The sequence below is a fragment of the Ceratotherium simum genome, chromosome 10, assembly GCF_057802395.1.
Source record: "Ceratotherium simum simum isolate JZ-2026a chromosome 10, ASM5780239v1, whole genome shotgun sequence".
Lineage (NCBI taxonomy): Eukaryota > Metazoa > Chordata > Mammalia > Perissodactyla > Rhinocerotidae > Ceratotherium > Ceratotherium simum.
In genome coordinates, this window is record NC_141909.1 from 4,578,290 (window position 1) to 4,604,027 (window position 25,738).

General features: G+C 37.5%; 1 protein-coding gene across 2 annotated transcripts in view; it reads right to left on the bottom strand.

The window, feature by feature from the left end:
- The window catches only part of MYO16 (myosin XVI), a 550,785-nt gene that overhangs the window by 350,834 nt on the left and 174,213 nt on the right, over positions 1–25,738 (bottom strand). For both annotated transcript variants that reach the window (XM_087435860.1, XM_087435859.1), the window contains exons 5-7: positions 22,117–22,225; positions 15,375–15,499; positions 5,657–5,782 (exon numbers count right to left, since the gene is read on the bottom strand). In XM_087435860.1, the coding sequence (XP_087291986.1) occupies positions 5,657–5,782; positions 15,375–15,499; positions 22,117–22,225 (360 nt within the window). The remainder of the gene's footprint in view (positions 1–5,656; positions 5,783–15,374; positions 15,500–22,116; positions 22,226–25,738) is intronic.

The following is a 25,738-nucleotide window of genomic DNA, read 5'->3' on the forward strand; positions in this document are numbered from 1 at the left end:
TCAATATTGTATGCTCAGAGGGGTAGGAGGAAAACCAGAGAGTGCATTGATTTTTTTCTAAAGCAAAGAAGAAATATTTGAAGGAAAAAAAACTCTGAGTATGTCTCAATTCTTATGTACTTTGGTAAAAATGCATTTGAGAATACAAACAACTCCTCTGAACATCAAAATATGCAGGATGTGTGATACAAAACATTTCTGAGGGAAAAGTATTTAGGTTTTAGCATTTGTACGATTATTTTCTCATCTTTTGTTGTAGTATTGCCAATCCTATTATAACACTAAAAATATGTACAAGGCTAGAATCAAATTTTACTTTATGTCCAACTCATCAAATTTTATTTTTTGTACAACTCGTGAAAGAATTGCAAAATCAAAAGATTTATTGCTCACATAACTTATTCAGTTCCCAGTTTTAGACAAGAACAAGCAATTCTTTTTTCTCACAGGAAAAGTTAATATATTTGTAAAAGGAAGTTTTAAAATATATATGCCACCCCAGTATAAATGTCGATAATAAATAATGTCACAAATGATGAACTATCTTCTCCATAAAGGTATTTATATTTGTAAGATATTTATAAGAAAGTGAAATTTCTATGAATGTCTCTGAGAATGCCATTAGTCTGTCTAAAATGTTAGAATTTCTAAAGCTTTTTATTCTGAAATGAAATACGTTTATTTACAGTAAATTTCTTTAGTTATAAATCTCCCATGCATATAAATTTATATTCAAATAAAGCCTGTTTCTAAAATATCTTTTCCAAAATGAATAGTCAATAGTATTTTTAAGGGTGAACAGTTTTTAAAAATAATTCTAGATATCATATGGGTATTTTCTTGACAAAATAATCAAGATACAATTTACTTAAAATTTTCTATTAACATAAATCTCTTAGTAATTTTTTTAGTCTGAATTGGGGAAGAATATTTTGGTTTTGATGTCAAATATTCTAAGAGAAAACCCTCACTGTAGCTCTCAGTATTAAAGCTTTTCTTCTAGCTCTTGGTTGATGGATTTGTCCATTCACTTCCTTCAGTTACTCTGCTGGACACGGGGAGAGCAGGGTGGGCAATGCAAATAAAGTTTCTGCTGTCTGGAGCTTATGTTCTGGTGGAGACCCCGTTCAAGTAGGTTTAATGGAGCAAAATAGAAAAGGCACACTATCTTCAGACCCTATCCTTGGTAGTAAAATGTATAAGGATTTAGAAAATACTGAATTAATGGCTAGTCATTTTCTGAGAAGCAGAGGATAAAGTTGAGATGGTTTTTAAAATCGGCCTCATTGGCACAGTATAAATGGCCATGTCTGGAAAATTTTCTGTTGGACATCTGTTTGTACAAATCTAGCAAATGGATCAATTGACCAGGACACATGCACGTTGACGTTCACCTCTCTGACCCATTCGCCTTCATCATTCTCAACCATCTTCCAAGCTGTGTAAAAATCTCCCTTTTAACAGCAGTTTATGGTTCTCATTGATTGAAGACCCTGGGGGCCAAACTCTATGGCAGAAGAATTAGTGAGGCTTGTTATGTTCACACCGCCAGCGAGGGGCAGAGCTGGTGCTCAGACCCAGTGAGGAGGAAGCCATGGGGTCCTCAGAACAAAGCTGGCTTCATCGCTTAGTGGGGCAGAATGAAATATAGATGTGTTCGTATGGGGGGAGTATCTGGGAAATAGAAGAAAGAATAGGGAACCTAAAAAAAAGAGAAATATTGTTTTCAAAAGTTGGGGTCAAATATTTTGCAGCTGGTTTTGAAAAAAATGAAGCAATTGGAAAGTGTGTAAGTTACTTATCATTAATAAGTGATGAGTGTTGGAAATGTAGCTAGTATACTGCAAAAGTAATAATAAAAACATCCATCTCAATTACTCTGTATCTTGTGAAGTAAGTGCAGCTGTTGAATCATATTTCCATATAAGTTCATGACTATGTTCTTCTAGGCTGAAAACGTTAAGATTTAGAAAACCCGAAGTTTGAGAAATTTTTCTAATGTGACACGTAATGGGGTGAGAGTACTGATATCCACCAGTTCTCTCTGCCTTATTAACCAGTGATTCCTCTACTTGATGAATTTTGTGTGATGGGAATCTCTAGGAAGCTTTATGAAGGAAGAGGCTATTGTATTGGGCCTGTGCTCCTTATGTCACCAAGGCTTGGCAGGCATCATGCTTGGCATATATGTTAATCATTAATCATTTTTTTATTGTTAAATGTAACTGTGTAAATTAAGGTTTTAAAAAATCGACTTTCTTTACTAAAACCAATTGCAAATCTTTTTACCACATAGCCAACCTGTTTTATTAGTTTAACATATTCATTAATCTTTTGTCATGGTTATATAAAACATGTCTCTTTCTGTGACACAAATTTTTTCTGACTCTGATCTTGTCTTTTAACACTTAAAATATAATAAAGCTCAATTATAGGCACTTTAAAAATGTAGTTTCTTGGGTAAAAGTTTCCATTTCTGCAGAGCAGGTTTTCTTATGGACCCCTGAAAGGTCTATTCCTTATTTTCACAGAGACCTCTCGACCTCTGAAACTATAGGCATACTTTTTGTGTCTGTGCATTTCTGGGAAAAGGATCAGTATCTTCACCTGATTCCCTGAGGGATAAAATTTCTGATAGCCACTAATTCTTTCTGCCTTAATCAGTATAGCTTCTAGGAAGTGGAACAGAAACATCTAGATGTTCATTTAACATATGAGTCATAAAAAATTGGTTATGTTTAACATGCAGAACCAAAGATAGCAATAGATACTTTAAAATGGAACCGTTATGTAAACGCATATTCATGTCTCCTCTGCCCTGCATGTGGGTTTCACGTGAAAATAACCATAAATTAACTTCCTTTCACCACTCTTTATCAAACTTTACAAGGCTTTTAGAAATAAGTATTTTTTCTGAACAGAAGCAGTTGTTTTAAAACACACCAACTTAGGCTGGTTTCTTTCTGGTCCTCCTTGCTAATTACAATAAACCCTGGAAATAACAAGCAACTCTGAAGAGTGGAAAGAGGAAGGTGAACTGGCTCAGGATCCATAGAAGGGAGGAATCATAGAGGTGCAGGGCAACCTACGTCCTCCCACCCGATAGAAGAAGGCATATCCAGACCTGGTATTTCCCAGCCTAACCCAGCAACAGAAGGGGGCCAGGTACATGCATCCCCCATTCAAACCATGTCCCTGTGACAAATTTAGGTGAGTCCAGCACCATGACCGGCTAACACTAAGTGCCATGGCAGGCACTTTTCTTCCACTGAGCCTGACTCCCCTCCCCCACGACAGACGAGGATGGCTGGGAGGAGGCACCTGCAAGAGAGAGCAAACCCCCATACGCCCCCAGCCCTGGAAGTCTTTTTGTCCCTGTGGAGAATCCCCTGATCCACCCAGAGACTTGGGATAGCCTGGCTTAGGGAAACACTTTCCACCCCTCTGGGGGCACCAGAAGGAACCAGTGGGAACCCCAGTGGCACCAGATGAATCAAGCAGACCAAAATAATACCTCAAAGGGTCTGAAAATTAAACTGTTATTGGAACCACAGCCCACTCAAGTAGACAAGGGCCTGCCTGCTAAACTTCAACTGGGTGACTGCCTGCTAAAACACAAGATTTGTATAGGACCAAGATCCTTCTAGCATAATAGCCAAAATATCCAAGATAGGATTAAAAATCACTCATCATACCAAGATCAAGAAATCATCATTTGAATGAGAAAAGACGAGTAACGACATCAACAGCAAGATGAATCATGCTGGAATTATCTAATGATGATTTTAAAGCAGCCATCATAAGAATGCTTCAACAAGTAATTACAAATTCTCTTGAAACAAATGAAACATGGAAAATCTCATCAAAGACACAGAAGTTATAAGAAAGAACGAAATGTAAATCATAGAACTGAAAAATTCAATAACAAATAAAATACACCAACTCGTACCAAATATTTCATTTGACCTGCAACCAAATAAAACTAAAACCACATACTAGGTTCTGATAACAATCACTAAAACATCTAACAACAGAAATAGTGACATATTTAGTCCAAGGTATATCTTTAAAAAAACATTGTTAAATCTAGTCCTATTCTCCTAGAGTTCATTATGTTATAAAAATCGTTAAAGGGAACCAATTTGTTACTCTTTGAAATGATATCTGATCCCAAATCTAAAAGTCCAATCTGGAAAAGTGAAAAATTGGGTAAAATGAAAGCCTCAATCCATTCAAGTTAGGTTAGTGTTCTGTTATATTTTACCAAGCTATCACTCACTTCCAGATTTAGCTCCTTCCAGAAGCAATCTCTGACAATAATGGGCACATTTTGATAATTCACCGATTACCATTTCTTCAGCACAGGCAAACAGGTTGTGTTCTAGGCAACAGTACTTGCTTGTATGTTCTCTTTTCCATTTTTCACCCATGAAAAAACTTTTCACCCAGTGTATCCCAGTATGCTGCTGTGGTAGAAATGGAGTACTGATGTACTGATGGAGTACTGATGTATTGATCCCCCAATACTTCAGTAGTCTAGTGGGACCTGTGGACCCTGGACACCTCAGGCCAATGACTTCAGCTACCTGCAGCCTCGTCCCCTTAACCCATCCATTTGTTTACTGGTACACTCACTTGCTAAAAGCACAGTTTGGGGGTTGTTAATAGCCTGTTAAAAATAATTATTGAATGAATCTTTTTCTATAGGAAATATTCTCAAAGCAAACAATGTTTTATTAGTGTGAAAGACCTTCCTCAAGCAACGTGCTTTTTAAAAAATGTTTGAAATGCAAACGCTTTCAATTCTTTCAACAATTACACTACTCAAATTTTATGACAGATATTTTGCATACCAGTTAGGATCTAAGAAATTTAACTTACCATAAATTCAATGAGTGTGATTGTTACCCTAAACTAATGTTTGGAAATCAACAAGTTTAGCTGCAATCTCCGTATATACGTAAAACTGAGTTATTTTTCATACTATTACTACTAAGACTTCTCTGACACAAAATATTATACATATTTTTATAAATTAATTTTAATATTAATTAATTACTATGAATATTAATCACATTCACTCATACAAATAATTTAAAAATAAGTTTGAGTTTGCTTCTTCTTCATAATATAATGCTACCTAGTAAGAAATTAATTTGTGCAATAGTAACTCAAGATGTATTAGCTATAGCCAAAAATCAATTCAGAGAAGGAACTCTGCTACATACCCTTCATTCATTAAAATGAAATGTAATTTGTAGAGAAAAATAAAATATAAAATATTATTCTGCTTTATATCTACTAACTGTAGAAATCAAACAGAATTATTATAGACTCAAGTAATTGTAGGTTATAAAGACTATCTAATATTAAGAAAATAGCATTAAGTCCATTCTATAAAGAATGTTTACGTTTTGATTATTTATCCAATGATTTTGACTATAATATACAGAGTCCTGAGGAATGTGTTTTGTGTATCCTTCTAAAAGTAAATGTTTTTTTCAACCATCAAAATATTTGTTTAGTAAGATGATGTCATTAAAAGTCAAATTACATAATGATTAGTACATGATTTTAAATAAAAACAAAATTAAATATGAAATGATGCATTGATTATAAAATGATTTTTTAAAAATAACTCAAGAAATCATTTTACCTGGCCATATTTTGCTGCCAAATGGAGTGGGGTCCAGTGCTGATTATCTACTGTATTGAGGTCTCCGCCATGTTCCAGCAGAAGAGATACCACCTCCTTGTAGCCACTTGCACATGCCATGTGTAACTGCAATGAAGAAATATTTTGTTATTTAACTTAAAAAGAGCAGTGATATCAATACAGTTTATTCAGTGGTTTAAAGAGAGCTATTTAACAAAGTATTAGATCTAAAATAGAGAGACCTTTAAAAAAAAAACATATATGTAATTTTATTTATTTGGTACAAGTGGATGCCATCATTCTTTGAAAAAAGGCTTATGGATTAATTTTTCACTGTTTTCCTTCTGACTCTGAGAACGTGCACTCTTTCATGCAATTTCTATTTCCCTCTCTAGTCTCCCTTTCTACTATAATCTGAATACTTTAAAATACAAAATATAATAATTCAATATTTTACCACTTCTTGACCCAAACTCAAATATGTTCTGACCAGCTCTAAAATCCCAGCACTGCATTTGGTGTTATAGGAGGGGGACTCAGAGATATAAATGACAACAGGAAATATGACCACTGTGATGCTTATACACATGGAAAAGGGTCAGGAACACTAGGAAAGATTAATTAATCCTGACGGGCTCTCACATGATTACATAGCCATCATTTAACATTCTCTCAGTTTAGTTTCCTAATGCAACCTGAGGTCTAGAAATGAGGCCTCAGGAACGACAATGATGCGATCAGAATTTGGAGAGTTTTTCAGATTTTTCAGATGGGGGAATTCCTGTTTCTAAGGCAGCAGCGTTTATTTTTAAGTAAACTATCAGCACATTCAATTTAAATTAGTTTATTAAGTAACTACATGATTGATTTTGTAATCATAATAATTAAGAAGAGGAAACTATAAGGAAAGGAAAAAGAAAAACTAATTTAAAAGTAGTAAAACATGACTTCTAGGGTTTGTAGCTTGGAATTTGGTAGCTCTCTTCCTTTCCATTTTTATTACAAAGACAAAATTAAAGTCAAAAGGCTTATTAAATATATATATATATAGATAAAATTAAGCAAAAATATTTGCTTTCCTACCTCTGGACTTAATTACATCTTCAATCTACAGTAATACTTATATGTTTATTACTTGTACTTTCAACTACACTAGAACAACAAATATATTCATCTAACTTAAGGCAAAAACGTTAAGAGATTAAGTTTCATACCAATCTTCTCATACTTTGTTACATACAGAATTCATCTAATTAATATTCTAGTGAACTTTCCCAAGAATAATATATCCACAAGTATTTTAGAGAAATGTAATTTTATATGCTTGTTCTCCTAGAGAACTAATCTTTCACCTGCTTCTAAATTTATTCAACTATTGAATAATCAGTCAATGATTGGCAGGTTATTCTGTGCCATATGCACTAACATCTGGATCTCAGAAGATTTCCACTTTTAGTATAAAACTACAGTAAGAATGGGTCCATCAGCTGATTAGCGTCTGACACTAATGATGTCAACTTCACAGGATCAGCCTCTTTACGAGTAGATTTGCTTTCCATGCAGCAAAAATCCGGTTCCACCATTTAGAACTTAGCCCAACCCCCAGTCAGTCATCTCATGCCCTGTTCCCAAGGTAAAGACTAGAAGGAAAACAGTCTTGGCTCACGTAGTAGTAAAGCTATCCAAATATGAATTACCAGTGGTATCTATGGAGGCAGGCAAATTTAATCTAATTTCAAAACAAAAACAAGACCCTGCCTTTGAGTACTTCCACATCATCACAAAATATTAGATTTTGTTAAAATCATCACAACAACATATCAGGAGCTTAGATACCTTCATTCTATCGGCAGTCGAATTCTGAATCCATAAGCAAGTCACTAGACCCCATGGAGTACAGTTTCTCATCACTAAAGTTAGCCTTAGAGTTAAAAAAATAAAAAGTCTATTTTCTGAAATGGAATTTATACTTCTACCTTGTCCTGACTATGGCTGGAAGATATCAGGTGCCAAAATGTGAGTATTTACCATTATGGTGTCTCAGAATTCTCCTCTCCTGCTATTTGATGAGGTCTTCCGAGAAACACAGAGGTGGTAGTTGTTTCTGTATAGAGCTAGTAGCATACTTTAAAGCAGAGTTTTTGTGGAAAATGATCACACTTTGGAAATCACCTATCTAGTTACAACGCAGGACGAGACATTAGAGTGGTTTCACAAACACTATGCATAACAGTTATAAAGTATTTTGTTTATTCTGTACAACCTTTGGTACAGTTACCATGGTCCTGATTTTGCAGCTGGAAAAGCTGTAGATTAGATAATTTAGGAGCTGGTCCAGGGAAGCACGGTCATTGTGGTCTGAAGCCACTTCTGCTCTCGCCAGTGCTGACATTTTGAAATAGCAAAGGAAAGTGGACATCCGAGTTGGCCAGGCTAGGATGATACTGCAATATTAATGCTCCTAACAAACCCTGCATTCATCCCATAAATTTATGTTTTAAAATACAATTTTTATTCTTCCTGTAAGCCTCCCCCTCCTTCAAATACTAATCATGTATTAAAATGTTCATCTCTAGAAGATGCACACTATTTACACACTTGCTTCAGCTTTCCCTTGGCACACCACCCAGGTAGGCAGAGCGGTGTTCATTAAGCTTGGCTTATCGCCTTCTCGCATACTTTGCAAAAGCATCACGAGGTCCTGGCATTTTTCAGATATGAAAACACAAGAGAGTCTCAGACTCCAGGTAGAAGTCTGAGGCTTGTTCTAGCGAGATCCTCTCTAAGACCACCACCTCCTCACTCAAGCAGTACCACAGGCCCGGGTGAAGACAGAGAACAGGGGGATTTATTTTCACTTTATGCATTATATGCTACTCACTTCATAAAAAAAGAATTATTATGTCATTATTAATTTAAAACTTATTTTGCCTAAATATATTGAATATTTTCCATGCTGTAATGAGCTTCGATTATATAACGGCTAATTTTGAGGGCTCGCTGTGTACTAACTAGACAATAGGTTCAGCGAATTACATGCATGGTCTTGTTGGACCTGCTTGTCCTACACTGTGGGATCTACTATTACCCTAATTTAAAAGAAGAGAAAATTATGACTCAGAAAGTTTAGGAAACCAGTAAAAATCAGACCCAGGAAGTGAGGGAGCCCAGGATGAGCACTGAGGTCTGTCCAACTGCTTTACCACCGTGTTGTTCTTCTGCACCATCGTTTTCCAGGAAACCATAGTATACCATCATATGGAGCATCATAATTGACATGAGCAATTCCTAATTATTGGGTATTTATGAATTTTCCATTTTTTGATATTAAAGAGAAACTTTTTGTTGATAATCACTGTATGTGCCTCTCTGATTATCTCCTTCTGATACATTCTTAGAAATGGAATTCTGATTCTAAAATAATGAACATTTTTCCAAATTATTCATGCATACTGCAGCACTGAGTTCCAGAATGTTTGTATCCATTTACACTCCATCCAGTGTACGAGAGAACTCATTCTTGTAGACCCTTAGCTTGTCTGGTCCTCCCTATTATTTATTTCTAAAATGATTGCAAATAATTTGAATGTATTTAATTCCCAACAATGGGCTTCCTTTCATATATTTATAGGCTAATTGTATTTTTTCTTTTGTGAATTGATTCTCATTACTATTTAATTTTGTATTGAGAGATGGTCATCTTTTTTATTAATTTCTACAAACTCTGCATATTTTAAAGATATTAGCACTTTGAAATACCTTTTGGAAATATTACTTCTGGTTTATTATCTGCCTCTTAATTTTGCTCATTGTTTGAAGCATAAATGTTCATTTTGATTTCTGTTGTAGTCAATGATATCAATATTTCCCTTTGTCTTTTCTCCTCATTTTTATATTGGAAGGATCTTTGCCACCCAGGCTTAAGTCTTTTCTTTTGCATAACGTGGAAAATAGGTGCTAATTATTAAGTCTGTTACTCACCCTTGTATCTGTGCATCTCATTTTTTTAAAAAAATCTGGGTGTAAAATTTAAAATACATCCCCATTGGATCTGCTCTTGTTTAAGGTCTGTGACCCTGCCAGTCTAAAGCTGGATGATCACTGTGAGGCTAATGCCATATTTTGATGAAAACTGTGTTAGCAGTAAACGAAAATCAATCTCGAGAAACAGCCATTCAAATACCTAGGAGGATTGGCGCAGATTTTTAACCACTAATTTCACATTTTCCTTGATCTATATTTGTATCTGAATGCTAATAGAGGATTTTTCCTATCAGTTTTTTTCCCCCCCAAAGCCCCAGTAGATAGTTGTATGTCATAGCTGCACATCCTTCTGGTTGTTGTATGTGGGACGCCGCCTCAGCATGGCCGGAGAAGCGGCGCGTTGGTGAGCGCCCGGGATCCGAATACGGGCCGCCAGCAGCGGAGCGCTTGCACTTAACCGCTAAGCCACGGGGCCGGCCCTTCCTATCAGTTTTGACTCAAGTGTGAAAATTATATATAGATATACATCACATCTCAAAACAAGACCATGTATGTAAATTTGAAAATATTTGTCCAAAAACTGCTTAGATGACTTTTGCCCTCTACCTCAAGACTGAGAGCATAATAGGTTGAAACTGGAGATAAAATGAGAATGAAAATGGACGATTTTTGAAGAGAACTGCCAAGGTGTTAGGAGAGTCCAGTTTCCCCTCCCACGGTGGAGGGACGGACCTGAGTCCCTTCCTGATTTCAAGTCGAGAGAGACTGGCCTCCTAGACCATTGAGAGAAGTTACATGTCCTTGGCAGTTTGGTGGAGATACAGTGACTGGTTTTGATTCCTGCTTAGTGAAAGTGAAGGGCAAGAGACGGGCTCCTCCTTGCTTTGGTGTGCAATGAAGGGGAGTTGTTGATACAATGGGATCCACCTGCACACTGATGAGTCTGCAGGAGAAAAAGAATATATGGAAGATTTTCCGTGGACAAGCTGTGTTCATTCTTGGTTCTCTATCAGAGGGACGCCTGCAAGAGCAAGCACGGCCAGCAGAGAGAGGCGGGGGTACCGTCAGATTCCCCAGAGCTGAGGCAGGTGTCAAGGACATGGGAAGAATTGCATCCACCCAGACCTGGTGCAGCCTAGAGATTCCCATGACGGGGTGAGCGGCGGTATCGCAAGAACTCCCACATCCTTGCGAGAGAAGGAGTCAATTTCCTGCCCAGAGAGCATGATATCATCACGCGGTCAAGTCAAAACCTTCCTGCTCTCATTGCGTCTCCTCTTGCCCCTCTGTCTGCTCCTCTCTTCCTCTCCTTCAACTTCAGCAACATCCAGGAGTGGAAATGGTTGACCAGGCCACCCTCCCTTCCGTGGACTTCCTAATCTGACACAGCACTACGCTGGGAGCAGGTTCATGATTTAACTGAAATTGGGATCCTTACCACCTGGGCCCACTGGCCCCCACAGGATATGTGGATAGAATTCACAGGGTTTGCAAACTTGAGTGTGAAAATGGTTAGTTTTATTTTTTTCTACCCCCTAACTGAACTTTAGCAAATTCTTCAGTAATGACATAGGCAGCACACTTGTGATATTAAAGAAATCATAATATTTTCATATCATGTTGCTGTTGTAGCAGATAGCTCAGAATATTACCCATGTTCAACTCTACTCTAAAATCACAGTAATTATTAGATCTGTTACATAGTGCATTAATAAAGAAGAACATGAATTACATATCACAAATTTAATTTTAATATTATGATTACTATGTTTCAACATAATTGGCTTTACTTGTAATTCTAGGCACCATTTTTTATTACATTAAAAACATTATTCTGACAAGGAATCCATGACTACATCAGATGGCTAAAGGGGAGTAAAGCATAAAAAGATAGTGAGCCCCGACTTCACACAAGTTGGGAGTATGAATTTTTATATGGGTCCAGACAATCTAATCTCTAAATTCAGGCCATGTGTTGTGACATAATGTAACCATAAAAGCGTTACTCCATAAAAATGACCAGAAAACTGATGGCACTGGCTAAGTCTTCATCTAGAAGTAAGGAATGAACCAGTACTAGTGAAATACAAAAGGGAGACAAAAATAAAATTGCTTGATATTTGCATCTCATGAATAATTCTTTTCCAATTATCTCTCAAGGCCAGATGTGATGTATCCAATCCTGTGCCAAAACAGTAAAGAACCAGGGTCTTCAGAATATATATGCTAGTTATAACAGTAGTATTTTTAAACAGTAGTTTTTTTTTTTAATAATTTTATTTATTTATTTTTCCCCCAAAGCCCCAGTAGATAGTTGTATGTCATAGTTGCACATCCTTCTAGTTGCTGTATGTGGGACGTGGCCTCAGCATGGCTGGAGAAACGGTGCATCCGTGCGCGCCCGGGATCCGAACCCGGGCCGCCAGTAGCCGAGCGAGTGCACTTAACCGCTAAGCAACAGGGCCGGCCCCAAAGAGTAGTTTTTTTATACACTCAAACTTAGGAACTCATTTTCATATGCTCTGTAACATGACTTTTATTGGAATTGTATCTTTTTCTGAGGCTTTTCTTTTCATTTAAGAAGAATATTAATGTAAACTAAGTAATCTTTTTAAAAGAGCTATATTTGGTTATTTGATTGCATATTCTAAAAAAGGAAGAAAAAGCAACATAAAAACCATCTTACTAGAAGTTTATTCCCATTGAGCTTTTTGTTGATAGTTTCAGCTCTTTTGCACACACAATTTAACAGTGTGGGAAATTACGCCCAATTTTGAATAACGAATGACATTCCAACTGAGGATACAGAAATCCGTCTGTGGACAAAAGTGTCTCATTGTTATCACAACAATTGACAGGAATGCACAATAGACACGCACCTTACAGAAAGACAACTCCAGGGATGGCAGTCATTAACATAATAGACTAACCAATGCAGACATGAGAATCAAACTGAACAGCCACTTGCTGAACACTGTAATCTTCAAGGGATGACTTCCTGGCCTCCCGTTCACTGCTACTTTCCTTGTAAAAAGCTCAAAGATGATCACCACAAGATTTAGGCATTATAGAACAATTATTTGCAATATTTATGTTCTCTATTCAGTAAAAAAATGTCACAAGGAATGCAAAATTGAAGATGGCTGAAAATGATAGCAATTTATTGCTTTGTATTGATTCTCTCCATAGCTTCTCTTCTGAAGTATGTAGGTCCCTTTATTTAGCAGTGATTGACATATGTATGCTGTTTTTATTTAACAGTGATTTTTAAAAAAATATAAAGTTGTAATATCTTCTGCCAAACAAAGAAACAAAGACTCTATTGGGTTTCTACTATGTGTTAGGCATTATTTGCATTACGTACGTTAAATGAACTGTTAATTAAATAGATCACTGCAATCTGGATTTTTACCCCACTACCCCACTGAGACTGCCCTAGACAAGAAGACCAACGACCCCCACCTTGGTCCCAGAGCCAACTGTTGTCTCCATTTACTTGAAGTCTCAGCAGTATCTGATAGCTGATCATTTCCTCCTCACTGTCACACTTCTTTCACTTGGCTCTGGGGACATCTCATTTTCTTGGTTTTCCTTCTACCTCGAGAGTTCCTCCCTCCCATCTCGTTTCTGGATCTTCCTCTTTTCCTAGGCTCCATGGCTAATCCCAAATCCTCTTTCCTTCTGTATCAAAATCAATTTCATCCAGGGACAAGGCTTCCAATATCACGTATACGCCTATGTTCCCAAAATTCTCTCTTCAGTCTAGACATCTCCTGAATTCCAGACTCCAATATCCAACCACAAACTCAACATCTCCATGTAGATGGCGAAGAGGCACTTCTAACTCGACATTTCCAGAACTGACACTGGCCTTCCCTGCTCTAAGCTCGTTGTGTCCTCAGCTTTCTCTGTCTCACTGGATGCCAACTCCACCACTCCAGTTGTTCAAGGGAAATATACTTGGAGTCATTCTGAAGTCTTTTCTTTCTCTCACAGCACATTTCCATCAGGAAAACTGAATGGATCGTTTGTACTGAAATTAGCCGCTTCTCACCAACTCAACTTCTAGCACCTTCTTCTGAGCCGCACCACAGCTTGCCTGGATTACAGGAGAAACCTCCCAACTGGCCTCTCAGCTTCAGTCTCACCCTCTTACTGTTCATCCATAACACAGCAGTCAGAGGGAGTCTTTTAGAGGGGAAGCAGGATCGTGTCCTCTCTTCAGAACTTTCCAATGTCTTCCCACCTCACTCAGAGTAACTGCCACAGTCCTCACACAAGCCCACAGGACCCTGTGTGATCTGATAGCAGTTACCTCTCTCCTCTTCTTTCTTCACCTCAGCCACACGGGCATCTTTGCTATTTCTCAATCACACTACACCTGCTCCTGCCTCAGGGCCTTTGCACCTATCACTGTTCAGCCTGGAATGCTCCTCCTTCACACCTGCAGTGTGTGCAGACTTCTTTCAGGTCATTACTCAAACCCCTCCTTGTCAGTGAGATCTTACCTGTCTACGTATCCAAAATGTCAACAAAACACCCAGCATGTCCCTGTCTTGCTTTATTATTTTCTCCTTTGCATTTATCATTATTAACATGCTATATATTTAGCTCATTTATATTGTATATTACATGTCTTCCCCAGTGAAATGGGAGCCCATAAAAAAAGGACTTTTGTGGTATTGTTCATTATTATTTTGTTCACAGGATATGGTCAATAACTATTTCCTCAATAACTTAATTAGAATGTTTTACCATTTGAATGTGTTATTTTTCATGAACTCTAAACATGCTTTGTTTTCTTTTCTTATAGCTTGGAGCTACATTTTGATAGTCTTCTGAAACTTATATCCCAAAGGCCAAAAGCAATATCTAGGAAGAGAATTCCATCTAGATGTCTCAAGGCACTTAATCCATGTTTAATAAATCTAAAAATTTGTCAGATCTCACAAAACTCCTATCCATTAGTTCAATCACTTTCCCCATCTACTGTGTTCAGCCTCACGCTGGATCTTCTCCATGGAAGAGACTGAATCACGGGTTCCAACCCCTTCTATGCGTGCCGCGCTTCAGGGCTTCACATTCTCTTCTGCTGCCCCAGTTTACTCTCTGTTTTGTTTTCCCCTGAATCTTAATACATTTATGTCCACATGATTAATTTTAACTTGAGCATGCCCAGTCCAGGTAAATTTTGTGGCTCGATAGGGCCAATGTTATTATTTTGATGATTAGACATTATGCTTACATTAAAATTAATCCAAATTTAACTGTTCTGTTTTTAATTTACTGAAGCTGTGCCTGATAGTGATAAAAAAAGTAATAACAGGAGTTCATTTGAATTTAGAAATTCATTCACCAGAGTAAGTCACAGTTTGTTTTGCTTAAAATTAAAATGAAAACATTCTCCTATAAGTTCCATCTCAAAAATCACATTGACAAAGGAGTGCATAAAAAATATTCTAAATCTGTAGGAAAAACATACATAGAAGGAAGGCTTGAAGAATATATATCAACATATAAACATTGTTTGCTCTGGGTGGTGGCATAAGTGATTTGCATTTTCCTCTTTGCATATTTATGCGTTTTCCAAAATTTCTACAATGAATATGTATTACTTTTGCTATCAGGAAAAAAAGACATTATTTAAAAGTTAACTATATCCAATTCTATGGTTTAGAAATCAACTTAAAATCTCTATTTAAGCAACATTTCTGAGTCAGGTATATTAACTTACCAGAGTAACTCCTTCATCATTTTTCTCGTTAACATTTCCTCCACTTGATAAGAAGTGTTTTACATCTGTTAACATACTCATTGGCCTCTGAAGCTTCATCTGGTGCAGGGAGGTCGGATCCACTCCTAGAGAAAAAGGAGCCTTTCAAACAGAATGTAGAGATGCTTCTCAGCGGCTGGGGCTCAAAACTTAGTTTTATCTCATGTTCTTTCATTATTTTCTTCTTTGAAGCCCCTCTCCCACTTTGAATTCTCAAAGTATCTATAACTGTTTCTCCTGGCATGCATTCTAATTCCAGCGAGAGTACGGCATTGAATAATTTCCTCCTACTGTATCCCATAGATGTGACACAATGCCTTAAACATGGCAGGCTCTGGATGGATATTGATTTTCATATAAATCATCAATACACACTGCCCAAGTATCTCTAAGTAGTTGAATTAAATTGAAATGAGTTATAAAGATATAGTTTTTGTTCTCTATGATTTTCTGGCCAAAATAGTTGCTGCTAAAAGCCATGTAGTATCCTGGAATAGAAAAAGGGCTTTAGTGGAAAAATCTAAATAAAGTCTGTAGTTTAGTTTTAATAGTATCGTACCAATGTCGACTTCTTAGTTTGGATAAACGCGCCATGGCTGTGTAAACTGTTCACGTTAGGGGAAGCTGGGTGAAGGGCACATGGGAACTCTTTGTACTATCTTTGCAACTTCACTGCATATCCAAAATATTTTCAAAATAAATTTTTTAAACAAGATGTTCCAATTGATCATTTCATGACTATTAATAAAGAGAAATAACTAAAATTGAGTGAAGAACTGATAGTCTGACTTGACTGAGGTGGGTAATTTATTTATAAAAGGCTCAGGTCTGCTCACCTCCTGTTTATACCTCTATTCTGCTTTTATTTTAACCCCAGCTTTCACGATAGTGTAATCTTCACGGTAGCTTATATCTCTGCGTCTATGCATCCCCTGTTCCTAGCGTTGGTTCTAGGACATACTAAGTATTTACTAATCCACCTTATTCCAAGTGAAAGTAATAATGATGATGATGATGATGATGATGATGATGACATCTCCCTCTTAGCAAGTGTTTGCTGTGAACCAGCCACTATTCTGAGCAGTTTCTATCTCTTATCTGATTGAGTCCTTGCTGCAAACATGGAGAGAGAGCATGGCACAGCGGACTCAAGCACAAATGCTGGAGTGATCCTCCTGGCAGTGCTGGGTCTGTGGCTGACTTCCCCAGGGCGACTTAGGGAAAGTTATTTAATCTGTCTGGTCTTCTGTATCCACAATCACTCAGATAACAACATATATCCCAAAGGAGCAAAGCTATAGGTAATCTTTATAAGACTGTCTACACGGCAGAGACCACATTAGCATGCTGCCTCTGTGCTGTCGTTTTCCCCTTAGAGCACACCACGTCTGCCTCACTGCATAGCTCATTCTTGAAACCTGGATGAACACCAGAGCACAGGCGCTCAGGAGTCAGCCTGCCTGGGTTTTAGTGCTGTGTCTTGCACTCAAACTATTTGTGCCAATGAGGCAGGTAACTCTGCCTCAGTTTCTCCATTTGCAAAAAGGGGCTGATAGTTCTTGTTTCACTGGTTGTTATGAGAATGAGTTAAAACACATAAAGCAAATAAAACAGTATTTAGCTTGCAGGAAGCACTCAATAACAGTGAGCTGTAATTATTAGCCAGCCTTCTGCTACAGGGATTACATGCCATTCATTTAAGGCGGTTTTCTTTGTAACAAGGAGGCAAGGAGGAACCAAACAAAATAAAGCAAAATGCAATATTTGAATAACGTACCCTGTTCAAATACTCTATTCAAAGCAAACCCATTTAGTAGAGACATGAAAGAGGAACACCGTTAACCATACCTCAGCTTCTGACCCATCCCACTCCATTTCAGAACTAACAGACTTCCCTCATAGGCGCATTTGAGGTTTGTTAAGAACCAACTAAAAGTGGCACTCTATTCGTATTTTTAGGGTTATAGAATTTGACATATGAGTTAATTTTGGAAAATATTATTTCTCAGATGTCAGTATTCGATTTTGCACATTGAAGTAGCAGAAGAATCTGATGGTTACTCTATTCTAAGGTTACATCGTTGTGTCAGCTTTGATAATGTTGCAATGTTTACTGAAGCGGTATGTATCTTTTAGAGAATTATTTAAACTGTAATTAAAATTGAGTGATAAAAAAAGATTGGGCTCAAAGATGAAAGACAGAAATTAAAACAGAGAGGTTAGACATCACTCATTTCTGACTCATTTACAGGACAACACATTATGGGAAAACAATCTATTTCTCGTCACTGTTGTGAAGATATCAGAGGAGAATATTATGAAATTGTTTTAAAATAATTTTTAATCAAATACGATACCAAATAAAGTGTGATTTTTAGATTTTTGTTATATGTTCAGGAAAAAAATCACTATTTCTGGTAATACAATAGAATGGAAATTCCCTCTCTTTTTGGTCAAATTTCTTAAGCTGCTCCTGGAAAAACGGCTATAGCCCGTAATAAGTCTATTTCATAATGGATAATGGGCCAATCCTCTCTTCTTAAAAAGAAATTAAGTTTTATTTTCACACTGTTTTCTGAAAAAAAATTAATATAGGTCCTGCTTAGATTTATTATTTTGACAAGAATTTGGTAATTTCTTTGAAGTTAGGAAATAAGAAACAAAATCATTTACCTGAAATTCACAAGTTAGTACATGTAATATTAATTACTATTGTCTGATTACATTTGATAATATCAATAGATGCCTGTGCAAAACAGAAACTACATTAACACCTCAAGTCACTATCAACCCTATCTTAACTTTCCTTAACTGTCCCTCATAAGGTAATATTGTTTTGTAACAATTCAGCTTTTCCCATTCTCCATTACGCATTCTGCACTGAGGGTGCTCTATGCTGCTATTATAGATAATTTTATCATTACACTGGCTATGATATGACCCATCGCACGATTTTAGCACAAGATTCTTTAAGCTCCTAGAGTTGCTCCAACTCCAATTTTTCTCTCCATAGTAAGCTTCCTAAAAGATCCAAGACTTGAAGGAAGCAAAAGAGTTAAGCAGGCAAATAAATAAAGTTGGTCTAGCAAAGAGAAATAAACACGTTCAAGCCAAAAGAGTGCTGTGACCCTCTACTCCATTCCTCCCCCGACCCTGACCACAGGCATAATGTGGGACTGTCCCAGGCAAACTGGGATGCACCGTCACCCCAACAACGGTGATTCTGAAGAGGCTGGTGCAGGGACAGCATTTTGAGTGAACTTTTAATAAGCAGAAGAAAGATACCAGGACATTTGTGGACTGGTTAACCTGGAGTCTTCTGAAGAAGGAATAGGGAGGGCTGAGACTGCAGGCAAGAAGACCGGTCTCCAAGGCTGTCCCAAAATAGAACAACGAGGGTTTTAACTGAGGCAGTAACAGCAGGATTGGCAAGAGAGATGTGTGTATTAGACAGATGTCAAGGAAGTAGAATCTGTAAGATTTGGTGACAGTTTGACATGAGAGGTTTAGAAGAAGAAAAATGATGTTCAGATTCTTGAATTCCTGGCTGTCATGGTAAAAAGGAACATAGATAGAGTAGGAAAGGACAACAATAAGTTCCATATTGGATGTGTTATTTCAAATTGTCTGATATCCAAGTCAAGATACTTAATAACACTGCATGTACTAGGCTGAAGGTCTTGAAAGATATCCAAGCTACAGGAACTTTTTTGGGAACAGGCAGATGGTAACAACACAAGGAAGAGGGTGAGATAAGCCAGAAACAGTGTGGAATGATGAAAGAAGATCCTCTGAGACAAAGCGCTGGGAACCACCAACATTTTGGAATCCATGGTGTCTGGATGCGCAAGTAGTGCACCCAGAGGAAAGGAAGCAGAAGCTCAAAGAGAAGGGAGGAAAACTGGAAAGATCCTCGCAGGTGAGAGTTTTCACAGGAGAGTGTGATCAAGATCTTCCAGTGTCACAGGGACATGAGGATATAAGAAGACAGAGTGATCACTAGATACAGGACCAAGGAGGCAATGGTGGTCATTGTAGGGACATTGCCAGCGGATCTGTAGGGGCCGAAACTGAACTTCAGTGGGCTGACTGAGAGAGATTAGGATCTCAGGAGAATAAATGTGAGCTACTTTTCCTTAAACGATGGATTTGAAAGGAAGGAGAAAGGGCAGTGGGTGATGATGTACATAGAGCAAGGTAAAAAGGTTTTGTTTTATTTATTTTTCAAGGGCTTGAAAAAAATCTATGCATATATATATGCCTTTTTCCCATGGTGAGCATTTATCCTGGACCACCTTGAGCTCTCTCCACAATGCTTCCTTTCCTCGCTGGCTCATTTTATAATCCATTGTTTTCCTTCAATGCCAGTTGGTTTGCCTCGCACTGGAGATTTAACATGCATCAAACGCTCGATCAGCCTCTGTGGTTGTCTCGTTTTCCAGCCCGGGAAGCTCAGGTGTTGAGCCGAGGTTAATTGCTGTGGCATGGTGTACAGTGTATGTCGGCGGTGACAATACAATTAGAACTTGTGACCAGCGATTTTCTATGTAATCAACTTGCTCACGACCTCACCTGCTTCCTGCCGCATGTGTCCTGATGTGACAGCACGATAAGTACTCTGATTTGAAACTGTACGATGCAGAGCAAAAATTCAAGGATCATAACCACCTAGTTATAAGAATGCAGCGCTGAAACACCGAACACCAAATAATAATAAAAATCTCATCTCAGAATATTAGAAATTTCTAAGGACATCAGCCCATGCTGTCACAGCAGATAACTCTCAAAGTGCACCAACAAGGGGACCAGGGAATAAATCGAATTAGACAGTATTTACTGGAACTATGGCAGCTGATACACATAAGTAGGAGGGACACTGGCAGAAACAGAACCAGATTGTGAACAAGGTGAGGGAGGGGCAGACGGATGGGAACGCAGAGGCCAGTGCAACAGCAGTGACGAATGGAAAACAAAATTAAAAATTTAAGAGATATTAAATTGAATTTGTTCCAGCAAACAAGTATTTTACAAACTGATTGTGACAGCCATCGTCATGACAGATTTTCTCCTAACTATTCAGAGTCAGCCTCCCCTTTTTGTTCTTAATCGTTTTTAAAATCAAACTCTCAAAAGAACGCACTTATTTTTCTTTACATAGCACAGATAATACTGCTTTTGCAAACACTAAAATTTCTTAGCAAACAAAATCCTTTAATGAGTTGCAAGGTTTATAAGTAATATTGATTCTTTTGCAAATAAAGACACTTAATTTTAGTTTCCGGAGAGAAATGTTCCTTACTGTGGCTATTAGAAATTCAGAACAATGAGAGGAGCAAGAAACAGTCTTATAGAACTGGCACAGCTAAAGAAAACACGGCCAAGTCCTTCATGCCAATTCAGAATTGTGCACTGCAAGTCAAGTTTTGCAAAGGTCCAAATAATAAACTTCCCAACAGTGGAATGTGCATACTTGGAGCATCATTCATTTTAGAAGTAATGGAGTCTGTCTCTAACAAATCACGGCAGACAAGATGTGAAGAAAGTGCACATCTCTCATGTAGGCGTGGGGACAAGGAGTGAGGGAGACGCAGAGGGAACCACTGACCACACCACACAGCCCTGAGCCGCTTCTGTCGCCCAAGCCCTGACTGGGTGACCTTCAGCCGCACAGCTCTGCTCGCATTTTCTCTAATGAAGATAACGGTACTTACCTTGCTGTCAGAATTAATGAGACTATATTTTAAGAACTCATGGCTGCTGAGTACTAATTATTATTACTCCAAGCCATCCTCAGAATAAACCTTTGACACAAGCAATCTGGAGGAGGCAAAGAGCATAGTGAACAAAGGGGCAGATGTGAGGCTTTTCTTAGAGGCAAGAAGGATAGAGTCAGAAGCACAGTGTGGCTCTTGGAATTCTAAATATTTCTCTGACAAAAGATCATACTCAAAGGGATTGGAATTCCTTTGTTATTATTTATACCTAAACAACAGAAAGGAAAATAAAAGAAGAGGCACAGATCTTTAGTTTAATACCATGTCAGCCTCAAGGTTTCATGTACCTCCCACTTTGCCAGTGCTGAACTTACTCACGAAATTATATGCTGGGGCTGTGCAATTAAACGTTCTTCATCAGTGAACACATGTTGGGGGCTCAGCCTCATCTTTTCAGGCTAGCACCATGATCGTGGGCCTTTCTTCTGACAACGTTTGTGTTTGCAAGTGTCACTAAGAGTGGGTGTTGGGATGCTGTGCAAACTGCCCTTGACTTAAGTCTTCACTTACCTGCATGGAATTCTTGAAAGGACCATCCGCTCCTAAGAGAACACACTTCAAATGACCTCAGTCTCATTAACTCAAAATTCAATTGTGCTGGTTCACTTCCCTTCCCCTCCCAGTGGAGAACAGGTTATAATTACAAACCCAGTCCTGCTAATTATGGATTTTAGATGCTTGTTAAAATGTTCCTGCATTTTTGGCCTCTAGATTTCTAGCGGCTTGCAAAACTGCATTGACTAAATCAACAACGCATTGCAGTAGGAACAATGAGATGCTGTACAGAACCATACCTTATTTGACACAATCTAGGGAAACTACATCACTCTGAGATCATGTAAGCACGCCTGAAAATATACATGCACTTATAATTGTATCACTCTATCTCCTCAACTATCTTTCTACGGATTTTCAAAGCATCAGCGCACCATTTTCATCCAGATAGGCCAACAGGATAGAGCTTGATTCCGTCCCTTCCACGGCATAATCCAATGGGATGTTTCCATTGACATCCTGCAGAAGGACATTGGCTCCAGCCTGTAAGTGAAAAGAATAAATACGACATTATGTATATGTTACAGAAAGCTGACCAGAATTTTCCTTTCTGTCTTAGCTGGGAAACAGACCAGAAAAGTTTATACTAGATACAACTCTGCAGAATCACGTAGGAAACTGGAATTAATTTTTAAGACAAATATATGAAATATGTTGTGAGAAACTTTGACGATCTAAAAATGTTCAATGGACTCTTGCAAGACCTTAGCCCCAACTGTTTCCCCCCACCCCTTTTTCTAAATCTTAAATATCCAATCCATGGCTGCTGAACCACACACACCTCTGTGCTGGCTGCCCCATAGCCTGTTTTGTTTCTGACACAACAGAAGTGCCCCTGCCTTCAGAGAGTCTAAATGGCAAACTGTTGTATGAACTTGGACTGATCTTCCCCAAACTGTCCTACTAAATCTTTAAGCACCTTGCTCTCCATAGAAACTCATCTGAGAGCTGTTCTCATACTGCGATGTTGTAATGAAGGCTGGGGCTAATGTCTTCTGGTTGGCTTTTCTCTTTTCAGAAACTGTTTTCTAACAAAAAACATAATCTTTAGACACTAATGGATGGAGTACATTAAATATGGCTATTATACATCTTTTAGCTTCAAAGGCCTTCCATCAAGGGCCCCACCTCTGAGCATGCCTGCTCTTCCCTTTGCCCAGCCCAGCTTAAATACAATGATAGATGCGACTTTGCTCTTAAAAAATTGGTCACATAAATTGTCACCATTGCTCCACATTCTTTAAGTAGCTCCATAAAATTTATCAGGCATGGTTTACATCTCTTCTCCAAGGGCACGGCATGAACATGTACCCATTGCCCAAGATTTCCTGTATGCCTCCCAATAACATCATTAAACTCAGGTCAGACAAATGAAAGCCTCCCCCTGTTCTTTTTACTGAATAGGAGTGTGTGCTGCAATGTTAATGTAGTTAACATAGTTCATATAATAGACAAATTCATAACTTTACATAAAAAGTATGTCATTCATAATTTTACATATTAAAATGTGGGCTTTACCTTTTATTATTTTATATATGTATATATATCTATATATGTAGCTTTCCTACACCTAAGCAAGTCTGCACAGGTTTTCCACAGGACTGCTCTAAATATATTATAAAAACAAAATGAAAAAGTAGGTCAAAGTGGTAAAATATTCCATATCTTAATATTTGCCATCCAGATAGGCTGTGTTGCCTATCTCACCATCTTGAGTGTACTACATTATATTTTCTACAACCATATAAAGATACTCCTTTATTTGAACAGAACAAGTTATATATTTCAGATTGTCACTTACATAAGGAAAACACATAATTTTAAGGTCCTAAGGACTTCAAATTATCCTCCTAGTGCATTGAATTTTGGTTTAGTTATTCAGAGTTTGAAAAGAAATTACTTGAGGCAATATTCTTAAGTCGACTTTGCTAATGATTCCTTTCCTTTTATCTCTAACCACAAGAATGAGATGTTGCATACCTACCCAAGTATCAATTGTTAAAGAATCAATTAAGACACAGAACTACAGAGTGTCATTGCTGATTTCAATACTAATAGGTGGGAGATAATCAAGTCATTTTTTTCCCCAATGCAAAAATGTTCCAGATAGAATCTTTTCTATGCCAAACATCTGGCACAAGGTGACAATGAACATAATTAGGAGCCATGTATCATCAATAACAGCAAAAATATATAGGAGAGCAACTTGTTGTTGAAGGTGGTGCACTTGGAGAGAATATTTTCTATTCTTTAAGAAGTAATGAGCCTCTTTCAAAGAAAGTCTGAAACGGAAACATGGTGCTGAATATTTTCACTGGGTTCATTCATCGAAATTGAAATAGTCACCTACTTGTCTGTGCTGCTGAGTTACCAGATATTATTCCTTATATAAAAGTCGGACTTTCCTAGGGGCTGGCAAGTTCCCTAATAATGATCCTATCTTATTCCTCTTTATATTCCCAACACCTACTACATTGCCAGGCACATATTAGGTACTAAAAAAGATTTATGGAAACAAATTAAGGAGCCAAACACTGAACTTAAACTAATTATTAAAAATTGAGGCAGAGTTATAATTTTCCTAATAATTCTTTTAAACTAATTTTTTTGACCTTTATTTTCAAGAGGGTACACATACAGTTACAAAATCACTATACGCATAGCTATGGTTCCTGCCTTTACTCTTTCCAGACGATGACATTTGTGAAAGACTCTTTCTTTCCTTTTTTCTCTCTCTCTCTCTCCCTCCCTTCTTTCTTTTTCACCAACGTCCAGTGGTGCCCCTGCTACGGCGGCCCTGGAACTCTGCCCCTACCACCCTTGGTCTTGGTAGATGTCCCTAGACAGGCTGAGCCATGTGTAATAAGAACAGAGATCTTAAAGGATCTCCTGAGAAGCTCTATTTCTTGAATTAGAATTCTGAAACTGTACATCAATTTTAAAAAAACCCCACCATTGATAAGATCCATGGCTGATTATCATTCTTAGTCTAACTCAAGCACTGATGTGCAATTTTAGTTGTTAATGGATCCCCCTGGAAATAAGGAGCTGATGACTTGTAAAGCAGGACTTTTCCTCGAAATGTCAGAAGACCTCTCTCAATACCATCAGATGGTCTAATTTCTAGCATACACAAAGGGAAATGGTCCTTCGGGAACTACTAGCCATTATAAGGTATTATGTTAGTATTTTTTTTTTTTAATACTTTGAACCACTCAGGAATATAAAATGTATTTTCTCAGTTTTGTGAAGTGACAGCCAACAAATAATTCAATTCAACAAAAATATCACTCTTGACATTGTCCGTTTTTAATATGAGAATTTGAAAAAACATGTATTCAAAAATATAATTTTTTCTCTTCCAAGACATGATATTCTTAAATATCTTTTTTTAAAAACGTTCTTTTTATGTTTCAAATTTCATTTCACTGATGTGAACATCCTCTACATGATTTTTCAGCTATGCATATAAAAGCCAGAAAAAAGTGCTCCCGAACTGGTGCACATGTTAATTACATCGTTTCCTTGGATATATGTCTCAGTACTTTCAGTAAAGAATGAGAATGCCAACAGTAAACATTAACTTTAATTTTCTCTTGTGTTGGTGTGTGCGTTTGATTGTATGCACCATTGTTTTATTTCAGGGAATGAGAAATAGGATGAGTTAAGGGTTTTAGACTAGATTTTCCAATACAGGACAAAGAATATTCAAGCCTGCACTTATTTTATGAGACAGAAACAATTGCTTTAGCAATCACTAAAAACTTTATAAATCTTAATATTTTAAAATAACTGAATGCTGTAATTTATAAAAACACATGGATTAGGAACTGTGTGTGTAACAAAGATATCGAGAGTAAAAGTAGATGGAGGACATATATACTTACCCACGATTCAAGAAGACTAATTTATATTTGGTACCATAGACACCCTAAGCCCTAAGAGGGTGTGTGTATGTGTGTGTGAGAAATATCTTCCTAGTTTACATTCCTACAC